We start from the raw sequence: 18,297 nt of genomic DNA, 5'->3' as shown, positions 1-18,297 counted from the left end.
GAACTTTCAGTGATGATGGAGAAAGTGAGTTGCTGAACGCGCTGGTTCCAGGTTTATGGAGATGTCTAATCAAGCGTAGTGACCTCGTGTTTTGTGAAGCCAAAGCACGCGCAACAACCAGTAGGGGAGGTATCACTTCGCTATTCCTGGGATTCTGTGATGGGTGGTACGGACTTCCAGTTCTCTTAGCTTCTGTCGGTATGTCATTGCGATGGTTGGCGCTGGATGGTCTCAGGCCTGAAGTTGACACCAACGTGGTTCTGCGTAACTGCCCCAACTTAGAGGAGTTGGCCCTCTGTAGCCTTGATGTCGACGTTGGACTCAATTTTGGCTGGTACCAAGTGAACAAATTACCTCTTCCAGCGCTGGACTCTGACTGAAATGAGATTGACAGGCTGGTGAAAAGATCGAGCGATGTTCAGATCGCCCCTTGTGTTCGCCATCTGCGACTTGGTCTACGGCCTCGATTCCAATTCGGTTGGGAAGAAGACCAAGCAGCGGCCAGAATTGACAGTATCGCCTATATGCTGAAGGTAAACCACAACCTGGAATACCTTGACGTAATTCTACCAGAGGATTATTCTGTGGACAAGTTGAGCGGAGCCCCGCAAGCGGGGCTCTTTACATAGGTTTAAGCCGAGCACGTGGGGCCGCCCGCCTCGCTTCGCTCGGCGGGAGTTTGCCAGATTCTTGATAGGTTGATCATGCTTGTTTCAAAATCTAAATCTAAATGAGATTCTGGAATTCAGATTACAACTAAAAGATCTAACTGACGGCAACCATATTGAACGCGTGCGAACCCCGATAAATTACTTGACCACCAGGGTAGGTTCGGATGGGTGTAAAGCCCCTCAAGCGCGTACATATTCAAAGCCTAGATTCTTCACAGATATCACATCTTGTGTCATTTGAACTCGATCTTATTTGTATGTCTGAAGCCCCGTAGTATAGTGAATATTGGCAGAAGCCTAAAACTACGGAAGTCCCAATTGCAACCAACTCTCAGTCACGGCATTACGTATAATTACAATGTAGATGGGACTAATATCACAATTCAATAACCTTACAGTAAAACATAGGGGCAGATCCGGGTACCCGAAATGCATCATGGGGTATGTGAGGATGTCCCAAGCCCAGGCGCTCAATCTGGATGGTGACGGATCGTCCGGGGACTTGTCTTGGACTGCTCGAGCCGACAACTGCGCCATCACCGCACATTAAACTTGTTGGGCGGGATTATAATATGCGCTCTAACGCCGACTTACCTGCGAAACTGCCCGGTAAGTGTATAGCTGGTGGACCAATTATACACTTTCATAAAACATTTTCGGCATTGCAGACTCTACAGCGTTTGCTGAGTGATAGGAATCGGTCCATGTATTACTTGCTGCCCCAGAACTTTAATATATGTATGAGTGATCCAAAACAAAACAAAAAGCTCTCAAGTGGACTACTGTAAAACCTCTAATTGTGCTCCGCCCTCAATTAGCGGGAGTTCCTGAATAATACCCCGGTACAATTTATTAGTTTCCTCCCATTTCAAACAAAATCAGATGGGGACCCGGGGGGTGGACCCGGGGGGGTTCGCAGTTCGAAGCTAGCTTGTATAGTGTATAGATACTTGTAGAGGGAAACGATGCATTCGGGCACCTCCTGCGCCTGCTTCACCGCCGCAGCATCTGCCTAATCTACCACTGTACAACCAAGTTTGATTGTTCCTTTTCAAAAGGTATTGCCCGTCTATATATCGTCACTCCGATGGATTAAACATCAACGCAGAGTTAGTTGAGTTGGTACTTCAACGCTTTGGGCTCCTCCTGCTCGTCGGATCAAGATTTCACGGATTTAGTTTTAACTTTAGTATTGCGATTGGACACTTCGCAGTCTAGTTGTGTGACTCCGTATCAAGGCACACGCGACTGTGGAGTTGTTGGCAAGGGTGTACAATTGCAACGGAATGCTGTAATGTGATTGGTCAGTTTGCCGGATTTGGTGATTGTGATTGGCCGAAGAGGAGATCAAGTTGAAGTTGCCGTTTTCATGGGATCTGCAACAATCGACATTTTCCCTGTGCACCCCTGACAGAACATGGTTGAGTTAGAAGCTTGGATTTCGTGTACTCGTTGGTAAGATATGATTGGACAGACTCTATAAGATAGTTTTGCTAAACTCAATCTAATTCACTTTCGGATTTCCTTCCTAACCAACACTCGACTACCAAGCCTCGCCCGCATAATCTCAATTTTTAGTTATTTTGTAGTTAGCAGAACGATCATCGACGACTAGCTAATCAACGTAATTTTCTTCCTTCCAGCCACTGAAATTGCGCTGATGGCTAGGCAGAATTTTTTGCCGTTTTATGCTCGGAAACTTACCGGGGGCGACAAAAGAAGAAAACCCCGTGCATTTGAAGATTTTAGCGCTGCCAGGCTAACTGCTCAGCTGAACTTGCTGGGTAAACGGATGAAGCCAGCAATTTGTTTCAAGTTTGATAAGTCAAAACTGAGGTCTAGCAGATATCGATCGCGAGTAGGAGTAGGATACACCGGGGTTTGTCCTTCGCTTTGATGCTGTCCGCTCGGGCTTCCTCTCTCGCAGGAATCCGGGGCGTACAGCGACGACGTAGCTTAGAAGCATTCAATGTGTGATACAACATGGCGCAGTCGCACACATATTTCGTTCGGGTCGCCTGAATATCAACCCGTGTCGGCTTCGATTCGTCCAAGTGTGTTATTGCCATTTATCAAGTATTTAGCTGACCGTAACGTATTGATGTAGCATTAGGATGTTCTGCATTAACATCGGTAACGATGTGCTTCGAAGTTGTTTGACAAGTAGTGCATAATTGTATTGATACACCACCAGTAGTAAATCGGCGCGGAGGATCGTTACGGGTCGCAATATAGTCTCACACAAAGCAAGCATAATATCATTCAAAGGCTTCGTTGATAAGATGCCTGAGCGTGTGCAGCTAGCTTTTTAACGGACCCACACGAGCCATTCATAGCTCGATTAATTTGAACTAGGCTTCTTCCAGTTTCATACACGGTCGTCATTCGTTTTGCACTAGCTTCTAGCCTTTTCTCCGGAGAAGACATACCATCAGGTGCAGCTCTATTTGGCTCTCCGCGAGATAGAGTTGCGTTGGATACAAAATCGTTGAACGGAAAACTCAGGCTATACCTCCCATTTTGGATCACATATCGTTAAAAAAATTGAAGTAGTTTTTGGCGAAGTCTTAGTATAATGTTCAATATAATACACCTAGACGCATTTCAATACGTGTGGGAATTCACACAATACCAGCCTGTCAACAATGTATGCCACGAAAATTGCATAAGAGTTTCAGTTAATCTCTCTGATTAATCATGCATACAGAAGAAAATCGATCGCAAGGTGAAGTCATCTTCTCATGTGTCTAAAAGAGGAGGGTACAATAAAAGTTATGACTCATGACAAAATGAAAGATCGAATTGACAGTTTAAGACTTGCTAGCTGGTGCATAAGACCTGCTTGAGGCATCAGCATATCCACGGTCGGCATCTTGGAACTTATAGCCCAAACTTCTAGCCGAAGTAGGTGCTGTCAAACAGAGAGGAACACCATGTTGAATCTGCTAGACTCTGCGCTTTCTTTCGAGGGCTTACACGCGTCGGACACTTTGAAATTGTCGAAGCTAGAGGACTTTGCCTAGGAGTCTTAGGCTAGGACCTTGTTGTGTGAGTTTTGCTCTTTCTCGTGTAAATATGCATGGTTTTTGACCCTTATTGTACAGTCTTTCACTATAGTTGCAATTGTTTCCGCCCGGAGGAAGTAACTGCTAAGATTGGTTTCCTTGGATCTCGTTGCAACTGGAAATAAGGTTATCCTTATAGGGCTAACCCACCTATACTGCGTTGTTAGTGGTGTGGTCGACTCGAGATGAATAATATCAATACATGTTGAAGAATCATTATGTCCGAGAGAGAGAGAGAGAGAGAGCTGCAAACTCGAAAAGGAAGCCACGGTAAGGTCAGGGTTGACATCAATATGTCCGTCATACTGATGTCAACCCTGACTCAAACCTGATGGTAAAAAAATGCTCTGTCGAGATCTTATATGGAAGTGAAGGAGAGGGATAATCTCCAGCAGAGATAAAGTATACTGCCTACGTTCTCACCACTTTCCGTGTTACTTTGTATGTCATTCCTCTGAAGCCAGCAACTTTTAAATGAGGGGCATCTGGTTAGTGCTGGCCGTGAAGGGTGTCTCATTAAATAGTTTTCGAAGGGGTATCTCGTTAGGTTTCCCTAAGACCTCAATCTTACACAAAAAGCGGCACAAAGACTAAAAGGCGCAATACACGTCCACTCGGGGATACCAGCTGGCCACGAAAGGATTGCTAATGCGAGTGTTGCTAAAGCGCTGAGAAATAAACATTATTCTTGTTGTCCTGTTGCTACCCAATTGCCTACCATTATTCGTTTTCAAAAGTACAACTATTTTCAGCGTACTTTTGTGCGGAGATTAACCGAGACTTCCAGGGCTCGGCAACGGTGTAGTAGTGCACTGAAGGAAAATGTCAGGTTATCAAAATCGATCAGCAGAAGATTAGACAGCGGAGGACCGCAAAACTGAGCAAGCAATTGATGTAGCTTGCTATACAAAGCAGCTACGTCAAAGAACACAACAGTTACAGATAAAGCAAATCGAACAGACTATCAACACTGGCGGATAGCTCCAAGAAAGCACTTCAAACGATGTAAAACCCTCAAAATATCTCCCACATTCTGTCAGTGATCGCCAGGATATAGGGAAAATTCGGAAATTCCCGTATTGGTAGAGGTCTGCGCATGAAGCATGCGTATGAATTGTTGATACACAATCTCGATACACTCGCTTACTTCTAGCACTACAGGTCAACTAAATGACGTTTGACGACAAATTAAATGGTTTCTCAGTGTATCAGGCTGTTAAGCTTTCTTGTATGAAAAGGTTTCGATCGGCTCTGAGGGGGCATCGCGAAATTTTGTGTAGAGCTGCATGTTTATCGAAGGGAGCAAGCAGAGCTGGCGATGGGCGATAAACGGGTTTTCCTGGTGCAGAAGGTATTTCAAGTGGCCACAAATCCAGGAGGCCTACCAACACTCGTGCTACAGGAATAGACGCGGAGGGCGGTTAGCGTATGCAGGCGACCCCTTGGCATATTTGGTTCGCGGTGACAGCGAACAGAAGCCCGGGCTGCACAAGGTCACTCGCAGATGGAGAAAGATGGCATCGGAACCCGGCCCGGACGACGGAGGAGGGCAATTTGGCTGCCCTCAGCATTTGATCCTAGTATCCAAGTTCCACGACGAGCTGGAGTTTCCTGACGCCCCTGCAACCATGCAAATTACGACAACGACAAGCAGAAGACCATATTACTCAGGACGAAGAACGACTTATGCATTTTGGTGCAAACTGGCTGAGGTGGCTATTAAAACTACGATCGCCACCTCCAGCCACAATCCATCTAGCAGTACACTCACAAGCTCATCGGCAAAGGCAGCCACTACGACTACGAATGCGAGCTGTGACTTTCCTTCAACGCCTACACTATCAGCACCGGATTGTACTCTACGTGCAGCTTCGACGACTACGACTTCTAATCTGACGACTACGACATCAACGGCGACAAGCACGGGCACCGTCAACGGCCTTAAACTCAAGCTCGCTCGACTTCCACAACTACGGCTTGATCAGCGAGACCGGGCTTTACGTGCACTTCCGTTCCGTCGACGACTACGACTATAAATTCGACGGCGAGATGCGCTTGTGGGTACGGTCGTCTATTACGACGAACTACGCCGTCGGCGGCGGGCGGTACGATCTGCTCCACTTTCAACAACTACAACTCGGTTTCGATCGACTTCCACGACTCGGACATCAGCCGCGTATTGTACACGCCGCTTGTACACACCGCTCCGACTGCTTTCAACGGCTACCATCTTACTCTCGTCCACTACAACAACAATCTGAGCATCAGGCTGCACGCGCGGCTCTGCTAGCCTTTGGCGCTTAAGTATTTCGGGTCGTTCGGCTACTGCCACTGCAACTACGACCACGATATCATCGGCGTACCACTCCGTCCGCGTTAGACGGCTATAAACTCGGTGACTTCCGTCTCCTCCAACTACAATTTGACCAGCGGGTTGTGGGCACAATCCTGTTCGCGACCATGACTACGAATCCGGTGGCGAACCGCACGTGCAGTCTCGCCCGTCCACTACAACTTCGACTATCAGAGTTTGCCTCGGCGCCTGCGAACTCGGTCTCGCTCGACTTGTAAAACTACGACTCAAGCAGCAGGCTGTACGTGCAGTTCCGTCCGCTTTCGACAACCCCCAACTCGCTCTCGTTCGTCTACTACAACTTCGACTCGACCGGCGGGCTGTACGACAAAGAACACCTAGTCCATCGACTACTTGTACAACTAGACTATGAACTCAGCATCAAGTCATTCGTGCAGGCCGGTCGGGCCCCAATTCGGTCGAGTAAAGACCTTGATGAAGTCCTGGTGGGCGGGCCACGAGCTCGGCCGGGGAAAGATCTTGACGAAGTCCTGGTGGGCGGGCCACGAGCCCAGCTTGCTTTGTGGAAAGTGATGGTTGGCGTTGATATAAGGGAAGTTGCGGGGTGGCATCTGGGGCGCTTCATCCACCAGAACGCGATAATAATTTTGGGGCGTCTCGCTTACCTGGTTGATGAATTGGCGGACACGTTCGTGACTCGACGGTTCGTAAGGATCAAGACTGCTAGAGAAGAGCATGTTCATCCGCGGGGCCTCTGGAATCCACAAGACCCAAGAAGCCGACTCTAAGCAAACGCCGGTTGCACTCCCAGGCATTGGTGGACATGTAGTTCATACTGGTAATGGCTCAATTTTATGGGGTTGCCACTCGGCACCTTGCTCCTCAAGCAAGGAACCTCATGACTTTGAACCATAACCAAAATGAAAAACATTTTCCCCCAATGCCTGTATGCATCATTGGAAAACAATATTTAGTGTCGCCCCAAATTAGCAGCGAGGGAGCGCAGTGAACGAGGTGCTCAGCTAGTATAGTAAGCTGTGATGGGTCAGCATGTCGAGCAATTAATAGTTACTGCAGTACATGGAGATCCAATAATAAGTTATTCCGTACAATAAATACAAAAATAATTTATATTATATTATTTTTACCGGGCCCTGTTTTCCAGATAGTAGGTGCCGATATTCTTGTTGAGCTGTGGGCATTAGTCGAGGTCGTTGTACACGCTCAATCGATGTCGTCCGCGTGATACTGGTTCGCGCGAGAATGCCATGCAGGTGGGGTTTCAATAGTACAAAGTACCAGATATCGGAGCCGGCGATCAGAATCAAGAGGGCGATGGCGAAGGTCGAACCCGCGTGGCATCGTTATCAGCACAGATCCCTCAGCAGCTTCAAGTAACCGATGCACACACCAACGCAGCGAGCCGCACATCCGTAGACCATGCTTTTCATCGCGAGACGGAAATTCTTAAAACCTGTTGCAAAAATACTGAATGACCTGTTATCCCCAAATCTACTGAATTCCGGTTGCCATGGTCTGAATGCCTGTTGCGTTGGTTAGGTGAGATTGGGACAACAGGAATTCAGGGCTGAATAGCTGTTGGTACAGTAATTCAGATCAACAAGTTGATGTCGTTGTACATGTAGCTGCGAGCTATCCGGATATTGCGTGCCGCTCGTGTAAGGGCACCATGACATGCTGGCAGCAGCATGATGCTGCGCGGTATCGGCCGGCAAGCGCACGTTCATGACCACCGGAGAGGTGGAGCCGGGCATGAAGTACATGCTGCAAATGGACCAGATCAACACGGGATTTGCGCTGCCATACCTACGACATCACCAACACGCAGGGGGGGGGCTGCGCAAGCAGTGATCATCATTGAGCTGCTTAACGAGGAGGTCACCTTGATTCAAGGTCGAGGTGATCCACCACGGACTGCGCGGATCAAGCCGCTCGGCTACTCCGAGACTATGGGCTTTGTGTATCCGGCCGACCGGGAAGTCGCTGACATATTTGGTAGACCTGAGCACCGACGAGCAGTACAAGTACGAGGGCAAGCTGCCGCGCAGCATGGCGCACTTCCCGCGGCGAGTGAGCGAGTTCGTCGACATCTTTTTCCCCGCACGTCCAGTGAGCACTGAGGGTGCCGCATCAACGTTGACGGACTAGCTGAGAGTCTCGTGTTCGGAAGCATGGTCTACTAGGTGTGCGGATTCACTGCAGTGGTATGTGCATCTGGTGCTCGATCCTACTGGTGCTGATGAATCTGATGATCGAGGCGTGGTTCTTCCTGACGAGGTAGTATCACACGATTTCTATATCGCCAACAACATGCAGCATCGCCTTCTTGACCCTGATCTCTGGTCCTATTGGACGTCGCCATTACGGTGGCGCGGTTTACTGCGTTACTTGCCAGGGTCTGGCCCTACTGGGATGTCATTTGTGTAGCGCCCTCACACGCTAGTAGTGAACGAATATCGTGCTGACGAGTTCGACTTGCGCGTGTATGCCGGTATCAACTACTACATGCACGTCAACAAGAAGATGGACATCTACTATCTGTGGAGCAGGGATATTTGTTGAAAGTGACCGGGTTTGCATTAAGATGTTGGTCAAGACGACTCGGCCTACGCCACCATAGCAGCAACGTGCGAGGCGTTCCACACCCAAATGGTCTGAAGGACAGAATCCTCTTCAAAGATAGAAGTGACCGATCTGGCCATCCGAATGGGCAGATGTATATCCACTCAGACGCGACAACGATGCACTAGACAATCACGTTCCTCCTCCAGGACAGCAGCATCCTTAACAGCAAGAAAAACGACAAGCTGAACGAGTACATCAACCTGCTCGGAATGAAGGACATGGCGGACCAGATCGTTGATGGCAGCTGGCAGTTGAAGCGGCTGAAGGCTGGCGAGGAGTTTGAGGGTTAGTCTTCTCGGACGAGCCGACCCTGCGTCTACCTTACCCATGTTCGTCGCAACCAGATTTCTTCGGTCGACTTGCGTCATTCCCAATGCACCACGCAATAGCTCGCAGCTACATGTACAACGACATCAACTTGTTGATCTGAATTACTGTACCAACAGCTATTCAGCCCTGAATTCCTGTTGTCCCAATCTCACCTAACCAACGCAACAGGTATTCAGACCATGGCAACAGGAATTCAGTAGATTTGGGGATAACAGGTCATTTAGTATTTCTGCAACAGGTTTTAAGATTTTTCCAATGCGGGAAGTCTGTGGGATGATAGGTGCCAGCTGACTTGGCTGCACATGGACAGATCTTGAGCGCGGATGGGATCGTCGACATTGCTTCGACGAATCAGCCTCTGTGTTCTCTGAAATTTATTTCAGAGTAAAGGAGTGATTGGAATCCCTGGTCTGATTAATCCGGTAGCTCATACCTGACCAGCTGGATTCATCGGTATCAAGCAGTATAGGAAGGGTTTGATACAAATCGTCAGTCAAACTGCAGTACAGTGGAGTGAAAGAAGACGTATACCCCGACTAAGATGATATTTGAGGTGAATGTTACCTGTGGCGGCAGGTTGTGTGGAGCACCCCAAATAGCTACATTCGAGCAACCTAAGTTGGAATTTTGCGTTAACCGATCAGAATATAACGATAGAAAAATACATTACCGGGGTGGATGCATGGTCTTAACGCTAAACATCAGTCAATGCGCGTCTTTTGATGGACAGAGTACGACTTCACCGCTTCTCTATTATGATTGTTCTCTCACTTTCCATTTGGCGTTCTACCACTAAACCAAGCACTGAAACTTATCACTAACCGAACTTACTACCCGTTTTAGCGGTTAGCTACGACGGCGAATTGGAGCAGTAGCTAGCTACAGCGTTCGACGATTTCGTGAGGCACTACAAGTGCTATGGCAAGTCCATCATCAAGGCCACGGCCAACACGTTCGTGGGCTCCATCTTTCTACGCTCTTCACCAATGCGCAATGTGTTCACCCCTCCTGTTCTGAACCACGTCGTCATGAGACTGTGGCTTGGCGTGTTCTTCGCATCACGCCTTGCGAACACCACCATGCTACCCCACATGCACTTCTACATCGAGTTGATCGATATCCGACTGGCGGTGTCCAAGGCCGTGGACATCTCCAACCTCTTTTCGCGGATGTCGACAAAGTGCTGCGGTTTATTTATGATAGTCGGCTATCTACACCCGGTACTGCGGGGGTACGACCCATCAGGGTTGCTGCCTTTGCCGGACTCGCGTGCGTCTGCTATCAGGAATTTCGTGTACCTTGGTACGCTCGGCATTTTCGTGCTGTGGGACACTCCGTTGAGTGTCTCGGTCGCTCGCAGTGCATGCGCTTGTGTTAGAGAAGGAGCAGACTACGGCGATGTTTTACAGCAATCGCTCTCTTAACCCCATCCGTGACTCGCTGAAAGACTTGTACGTGTGAACTTCTTTTTCTTCTTGTTGGATCACGTCTCACAATTATATTTCTTGTATTTTATACTTTTATAAATTCAATGAGACCGAATAAATTTAGAAAGCTTCAAATTTCAGAGCTTCTTCGGGCCGCAGGCACGACTTTGTTTACAGTAAGCCTCCAAGTGCACGTGCTGTGTCACCATGGCTTCGACAGCGGACATACATGTACGTGCCAGCTCAACCGTTCAATACATACAGTATTCAAATGGTAGGCTCCACTACATGACATGATAGGCCCAGGGGTCGGACAATACAGTATGAAATTTATTGCGAGGCCAAAGCTGAAGTAGTAATAACGGTAATAATTGGTACAATATAAGTATATTGTACCATTCGTGACATGAGCTATCCATTGCCAAAATGTGACAGCAAGGTCGCAAACTCCATGCGAGCTTTACACAAACGTTCCATGGCTGATATCAAACTATCACTGAGGTGTCGAGCCAACCTATACAGTGAGAAAATATAGGTGGGGGCTGATGATGATTACAATAGCCCTGTACTGTTTCCAGGACGGCTTTGGGAAGTGTTGCTGACCGGTAAACCACTATTGAGTATACGCCGCTTGCTTCACAAAAGCCTCGCGACCCAAGGCTAATTTAGTTTGTGACCTCAACACGCAAAATAGAGGATTAGAAGAGTTTATTATAGTATTTTCATCATTTTTGAACGCTCAACCTCAGAATTCATAGTGTTTGGTATTGTATTGCTATTATTGGGGCAATATCATATTGTATTGGCTTCATGAACTTCCAGTAATAAATAATTGTAGTGGGGCAATACCATAATAATTGTTTTGATATTATTTTTTCCGACCCCCGAGAACGGCGGCTATCGGCAGCCTGCCGCTGCTAGTATCGACCCTCAGGTCTAGATCTAGATAATGTGGCAAAATGTGTTGTTCGCCGCCGCCGCCAGCTCCTCCGGCACGATTCGAGCCGCGCACGCGACCGGCATTAGTTTGTAGGCACTGCATACATGAAGTAGACCGGCCAACACCGCCGAGAACGGCGGCTATCGGCAGCCTGCCGCTGCTAGTATCGACCCTCAGGTCTAGATCTAGACAATGTGGCAAAATGTGTTGTTCGCGGCCGCCGCCAGCTCCGCCGGCACGATTCGAGTCGCGCACGCGACCGGCATTAGTTTGTAGGCACTGCATACATGAAGTTGAATGGCCAACACCGCCGAGAACGGCGGCTATCGGCAGCCTGCCGCTGCTAGTATCGACCCTCAGGTCTAGATCTAGACAATGTGGCAAAATGTGTTGTTCGCCGCCGCCGCCAGCTCCGCCGGCACGATTCGAGCCGCGCACGCGACCGGCATTAGTTTGTAGGCACTGCATACATGAAGTTGAACGGCCAACACCGCCGAGAACGGCGGCTATCGGCAGCCTGCCGCTGCTAGTATCGACCCTCAGGTCTAGATCTAGACAATGTGGCAAAATGTGTTGTTCGCGGCCGCCGCCAGCTCCGCCGGCACGATTCGAGTCGCGCACGCGACCGGCATTAGTTTGTAGGCACTGCATACATGAAGTTGAACGGCCAACACCGCCGAGAACGGCGGCTATCGGCAGCCTGCCGCTGCTAGTATCGACCCTCAGGTCTAGATCTAGACAATGTGGCAAAATGTGTTGTTCGCCGCCGCCGCCAGCTCCGCCGGCACGATTCGAGCCGCGCACGCGACCGGCATTAGTTTGTAGGCACTGCATACATGAAGTTGAACGGCCAACACCGCCGAGAACGGCGGCTATCGGCAGCCTGCCGCTGCTAGTATCGACCCTCAGGTCTAGATCTAGACAATGTGGCAAAATGTGTTGTTCGCGGCCGCCGCCAGCTCCGCCGGCACGATTCGAGTCGCGCACGCGACCGGCATTAGTTTGTAGGCACTGCATACATGAAGTTGAACGGCCAACACCGCCGAGAACGGCGGCTATCGGCAGCCTGCCGCTGCTAGTATCGACCCTCAGGTCTAGATCTAGACAATGTGGCAAAATGTGTTGTTCGCCGCCGCCGCCAGCTCCGCCGGCACGATTCGAGCCGCGCACGCGACCGGCATTAGTTTGTAGGCACTGCATACATGAAGTTGAACGGCCAACACCGCCGAGAACGGCGGCTATCGGCAGCCTGCCGCTGCTAGTATCGACCCTCAGGTCTAGATCTAGACAATGTGGCAAAATGTGTTGTTCGCGGCCGCCGCCAGCTCCGCCGGCACGATTCGAGTCGCGCACGCGACCGGCATTAGTTTGTAGGCACTGCATACATGAAGTTGAATGGCCAACACCGCCGAGAACGGCGGCTATCGGCAGCCTGCCGCTGCTAGTATCGACCCTCAGGTCTAGATCTAGATAATGTGGCAAAATGTGTTGTTCGCCGCCGCCGCCAGCTCCTCCGGCACGATTCGAGCCGCGCACGCGACCGGCATTAGTTTGTAGGCACTGCATACATGAAGTTGAACGGCCAACACCGCCGAGAACGGCGGCTATCGGCAGCCTGCCGCTGCTAGTATCGACCCTCAGGTCTAGATCTAGACAATGTGGCAAAATGTGTTGTTCGCGGCCGCCGCCAGCTCCGCCGGCACGATTCGAGTCGCGCACGCGACCGGCATTAGTTTGTAGGCACTGCATACATGAAGTTGAACGGCCAACACCGCCGAGAACGGCGGCTATCGGCAGCCTGCCGCTGCTAGTATCGACCCTCAGGTCTAGATCTAGACAATGTGGCAAAATGTGTTGTTCGCCGCCGCCGCCAGCTCCGCCGGCACGATTCGAGCCGCGCACGCGACCGGCATTAGTTTGTAGGCACTGCATACATGAAGTTGAACGGCCAACACCGCCGAGAACGGCGGCTATCGGCAGCCTGCCGCTGCTAGTATCGACCCTCAGGTCTAGATCTAGATAATGTGGCAAAATGTGTTGTTCGCGGCCGCCGCCAGCTCCGCCGGCAACGATTCGAGTCGCGCACGCGACCGGCATTAGTTTGTAGGCACTGCATACATGAAGTTGAACGGCCAACACCGCCGAGAACGGCGGCTATCGGCAGCCTGCCGCTGCTAGTATCGACCCTCAGGTCTAGATCTAGATAATGTGGCAAAATGTGTTGTTCGCGGCCGCCGCCAGCTCCGCCGGCACGCTTCGAGCCGCGCACGCGACCGGCATTAGTTTGTAGGCACTGCATACGTAAAGTAGAACGGCCAACACCGCCGAGAACGGCGGCTATCGGCAGCCTGCCGCTCAGGTCAGTCATCAAAGTTCTCTCCACCAAATCTCTCCGGAAATATCTGGACAGACGTTTCTTTGCTCAGGTCAGGCATTTAATCCACTCTCCACAAATCTCGCCGGAGAAGTCGCCCCTAACAGTGTCAAATAGGTCTCCGGAAAATAGTCTCATTCTCTAATTCTCCTCCAAGCATGTTCTTCCGCGACTTCGCCGAGTTCAGCCTCCTACGTAAGATGCCGCACTGGAAGACCCTTCGCGTCGTCGAGCGCGAGCCGCTGTCGCACTGCTGGGACCTACTTCGGGGTGTGCTGATTCAAGAGCGTCAGGACCCACCGACTGAGCGACTCCTGTTCGACATGTTCGAGTGCGTCTACCAGCTCCGCTGCGCTCGTTCAGCCGACGACAACGCGACGCTCCAAGAGCTCATGTGCCTCGCGTTCATGAGCATCAGCCATCCAGCCGACCCTCGAATGCCGCAGCTCGTCCATCAGCGCTCCGAGCTCGCCTCGTTCAGCAGCTTCTTCGCCGACAAGCCGGATGCTCCAGATCCGTGGGTCGCTGAGTGCGGGTGTCATGCGAGGGTCATCAACCGCCGTGGGCAGTGTCGCCACTCTGGGCGCACCATCGCGAAGATGAAGCTTGCGAAGGAGTTCCGTCTCCGCCCTAAAAAATAATGTATAAGCCGTAGCAACACTCCGTGAAGAATCACTAACAAACGCAACAAGCAAGCAATCATGTGTAATGGTATTACAAACTATGGAAGTATATGCAGACGCTCAGATGAATGGTGTTGGCAACATTTTTGTCAAAGCTCTCCTTATTTCTCGCCTACAAGATTAATTATTTCTAATTTCATTAAGAATCAAGGACTATCTTATCATTATCCTAAAAAGGATTCTCAAAACCTCGAGACTTTTCATAAAGTCTTTAGATCGTATGGTATATTTACTCAACCACTCAGCATGGCTTTGATGAAGCAATTAAGTTTCCATGTTGGTAAGCATAGTGTTCTCAACAATGAATTCAAAGATATAGTAGTATCAGCTAAACATAATAGAAATGAATAGATCCCAACGGCTTCATCATTTCTTCAAGCAGTCTGATGATCTATCAGATCATTATTCAAAATATAAAAAAATTATGAAGGATGTTCGACGAACATTCATTATTCAGTATATTTTTTTTAATATGAACGTAATGTTTTGTCTTCATTATAATATATAACACTTCGATTCTATTTCAGTCTTTAGTCATGCAGGGTTTTGAACTTAAAATTCCAGTTGGTAAACACAAGGGCGAATCGCTCTCAAGTATCATGGAAACCGATCCTCGATATTTTATCTGGCTGTCCAACAGACGTTCGTGAAAGGAGATCTTAAAGAAGCTATTGATAAAAACCTTGATAACGTCAAGTTGAATTTCGGTAAGCATATAGGGAAGACAATCGGAGAAATTGAAGCTCTCGAGCCATCGTATATTCAATGGCTACTTCGATAAATGATAGTATAATATAGAATGGATATCGTTTATATCGACATCCCGGAGTCTCCTCCAATCAGTAATCAGCTCATATACAGATGACGCCCCATTAGTTTTAAAAAAAGCAACGCCAATATCACACGATCCAGATAGATATAAGAACATGTGATTATAATTTTTTTCTGATCCGATCAACTTGCCGTGTAGTCGGTGACCTCGCCCGTCAGGCGGTTATATGTGAGCTCGTTCTCAAAAGCTACTAGAACAAGAAGATTCACACCTTGGGCAGAAGCATTGGTACCCATTACCTGAATCGATTGAGGTACGTCCTTTTCTGTAAGACGAGATACATCAGCAATCAAGACTCGGTTGGTTAGGGACCAAGTCTTCATATCAATGAGACCATTTTGAAGCTCTTCTGTTAGGTCGCCATTGATCGCACTCAGCTTCGAGAACTCATTGCAGAACGAGCTGAAGTCGTAATCACTGTTCAGATCGAATACTTGCTGGGATCCAATGCGTACGTTAAAATTTCGAATCGAGCTTCCTGGCTGAACCGTCCAAGGCGCAGAGTCGAAAGGCGATTGGAACTGCTGACATGTGGCTGAAGCGTAGTTGCCTGAAGATGTTTCAGCGAAGGGTAGTAGAACAACGTATTTGGCATTCTTCAGACTAGCAGATAGTTGTAGATCGAAAGCGGTGTTGTGCTGAGTACCATCGCCTTTCACACCGATTCCAGCTCGCTGATAGAACCACTGAGCGTAGAAATCGAGGTATCGAACCTTCTTTTCAGGTTTGGTGACGAGAGCTGAAGGGTTCTCCAGATCAAGGAAAGGAACGTATAGTCGAGTAGTCGTGAAAGGCATGTAGGTAGAATCGACGGTAGGCTCTAGCGAATTCGTGATGGCGCCCCAAGCCACGGTAATCTGGCCGGCAGCAGCAGGAAGTACTCCGTTGTTTGGGTTGGATGCGGCTGCAGACGAAACCATGATAGGACAAACATTACCACTTGCTAGCGTTACAGATGTAAGCGTCATATTCTTCGACGCGTCAGTTGTAATGAAAGCAGAGCCTTGATTGATTCGAAGTCTTAGTTTAATTTGGGGGTTGGCCATGAGATCCAGTTCCTCGAATATGGGGTGAAGATCAACCAGACGAATCTTTAGCATGTAGTTCCACGAACCAGCAATTGAACCAGCAGTTGCTGCGCCGGCTACGAACGCTCCGCGCCCCAATTGGTTGGCAATGGATGTGGCACTTACAGCAGGAATCGTTGGCCAACCAAACGTATTGAATGATCCACTTTGAGGCGGGTTGCATAGCAGTCGCTTAACAAAGCCGTCGTTGTAAGGTAACACACCTGTGGTTGCGGGATTAGCTGCAACATTCACACTATTATTCGAATATCCATCACCGTTCGCACCTGCAGCCGAGTTCCATACAAGTGAGCCAGATGAGTCGGGAAATAGGAAGGATTCAGACCCGTGCTTATCAACATAACCACTCGAGAATTCCGTCTGGGCTCGAATATTGTTGATGAAATTCTTGTAGTCAAGCATACTGATGATCTGTTTCCCATTAAGTTCGCAGCTCATGGAGTCAATTACATTCCAAATACCTGTCTTGAAACCTACCGACAAACGTTTAGCCGCTGCTCCCAAAGCCTGTGTAGCATGAGTATTTTTCAGGGAGACTTTGTACGGAATCACTAAATAGGCATCGCGAAGGCTTCCGAAGCCTTCTGCGCCATTCAATTGTGACGTCGCATCTAAAGTTACAACACCATTAGCATAGGAACCCTGATTTATATCAATTACATAGGGACATCGTTTTCGACTCGAGACACGAATATCCGGATCGCTCTTCAACGAACTCTGGTAAAGGAACTGATCACCTAATTGGGTAGTCATTTTTATATTTATTACCGATATAGTATTTGAAATAATTTAATAATGAACCTCCTCAAGCCTGTTACCAGCGATAGTGATTTGATAAAACTAGCTGATGTAGTAGGGGTGAGAATCGATGCGATTTATGACAATTTAGAAATTAATACTCCGCTTCCAAAGTCAGGGTCATACCTTATACTCTTACGTAAAACAGCTGATATTGGTCACTGGGTGGCGTTGCATAATGGATTCTACTTCGATTCAATGGGAGAGGCTCCTCCGACTCAGTATGGAATTCAAAAATACAATGAGGTGCAATATCAGAGTACATATGGTGACTATTGCGGAATCTGGTGTCTACTCAAAACAGAAAAATCGACCAAGACTTCTAACAGGGTTTCACGATTTAAATATCAAAGTATTATGAGTTCAATAATATAACATTTCTATCATGTATAAAGAACTTGAGGTTTCGAGTGACATCCCTGAATCCAAGCTACATCGTGCTTTCAAAAATGGAGTGCTCACACTATCTGCTACTCATTTGAAGGGTAAAGGTGCTACTCTTCATTTACATCCTGAATCGTATGCGAGAGCTCTTAAAGCTCGCAAAGCCGGAAAAGGTACACGCCTTCAAATCACTCGCAAAGAGATTGGTTATCCATTCAAGCATTTGAATGGAGGTGGAATTCACGGCGGATCTATTTGGGGTAAGATATGGGGCGGAATCAAAAAAGCATTTAATTGGGCCAAGGATTCAGGAGTCCTTAGCAAAGCCGCTGACGCTTTAGCGGTTACAGCAACACCGTATGTTGGAGGTCCTGGGAATGCAGCGATGGGGAGATCAGCACTGAAAAGTCTAACTGGTATTGGAGTTGATGCTGAAGGTGGCAAAATCCAACTTAAAGATGTAAAGAAACGCGGAAAGCAGGCCGTCAAATACATGAAAGATAAGGGAATCCTTACTGATATCGCTGATCAAGCTGAAAAATATCTATTAAGCAAAGCAACTAAGCCTGAACATGAAGATGTAAATCGTACTGTGCGTGGCGAAGTGAAGAAGCGATATGGAGTTGGCTTGAAGGGAACGGAACAATCCAAGCAGCGCATGGCTCTTGTCCGCGCTGCCCGCGGGAAAAAAGGCGGTTCATTCACTCTTGGCTAGATTCATCATTGAGCCAATCAAACTCCTCTA

The 18,297-nt window shown here is 48.6% G+C and overlaps 5 protein-coding genes across 5 annotated transcripts; 3 read left to right on the top strand and 2 right to left on the bottom strand.

Annotated features, from left to right (window-relative positions):
* Positions 1 to 5,250: 5,250 nt before the first annotated feature.
* On the top strand, positions 5,251 to 10,487 carry PHYSODRAFT_342440 (hypothetical protein; the record flags this gene model as incomplete). The annotated part of the gene is made up of 11 exons (XM_009540900.1): positions 5,251 to 5,342; positions 5,689 to 5,797; positions 6,027 to 6,095; positions 6,167 to 6,303; positions 6,328 to 6,583; positions 7,965 to 8,180; positions 8,274 to 8,348; positions 8,499 to 8,611; positions 8,848 to 8,981; positions 9,912 to 10,328; positions 10,405 to 10,487. 11 exons carry the CDS (start codon positions 5,251 to 5,253, stop codon positions 10,485 to 10,487), a joined length of 1,701 nt encoding a protein of 566 aa, XP_009539195.1.
* Positions 10,488 to 11,395: 908 nt separating this feature from the next.
* Positions 11,396 to 13,761, bottom strand: PHYSODRAFT_307859 (hypothetical protein; the record flags this gene model as incomplete). Its single annotated transcript, XM_009540899.1, is given in 3 exon segments — positions 11,396 to 11,489; positions 11,509 to 13,408; positions 13,512 to 13,761. 3 exon segments carry the CDS (start codon positions 13,759 to 13,761, stop codon positions 11,396 to 11,398), a joined length of 2,244 nt encoding a protein of 747 aa, XP_009539194.1.
* Positions 13,762 to 15,404: 1,643 nt separating this feature from the next.
* PHYSODRAFT_534321 (hypothetical protein) lies at positions 15,405 to 16,772 on the bottom strand (the record flags this gene model as incomplete). Its single annotated transcript, XM_009540898.1, has 2 exons — positions 15,405 to 15,956; positions 15,996 to 16,772. The coding sequence occupies 2 exons, from the start codon at positions 16,770 to 16,772 to the stop codon at positions 15,405 to 15,407; spliced, it is 1,329 nt and encodes a 442-aa protein (XP_009539193.1).
* A 387-nt stretch (positions 16,773 to 17,159) lies between these two features.
* On the top strand, positions 17,160 to 17,543 carry PHYSODRAFT_534394 (hypothetical protein; the record flags this gene model as incomplete). The annotated part of the gene is made up of 1 exon (XM_009540897.1): positions 17,160 to 17,543. A coding segment is annotated over one exon (384 nt), but the record flags the coding sequence as incomplete, so codon positions are not given.
* A 10-nt stretch (positions 17,544 to 17,553) lies between these two features.
* PHYSODRAFT_534387 (hypothetical protein) lies at positions 17,554 to 18,267 on the top strand (the record flags this gene model as incomplete). Its single annotated transcript, XM_009540896.1, has 1 exon — positions 17,554 to 18,267. The coding sequence occupies one exon, from the start codon at positions 17,554 to 17,556 to the stop codon at positions 18,265 to 18,267; it is 714 nt and encodes a 237-aa protein (XP_009539191.1).
* Between the last annotated feature and the right edge of the window lie 30 nt (positions 18,268 to 18,297).

Source organism: Phytophthora sojae, assembly GCF_000149755.1.
Source record: "Phytophthora sojae unplaced genomic scaffold PHYSOscaffold_17, whole genome shotgun sequence".
NCBI lineage: Eukaryota > Oomycota > Peronosporomycetes > Peronosporales > Peronosporaceae > Phytophthora > Phytophthora sojae.
The sequence above is the reverse complement of the archived record's forward strand: the minus strand, read 5'-3'. Positions and strand labels throughout refer to the sequence as shown.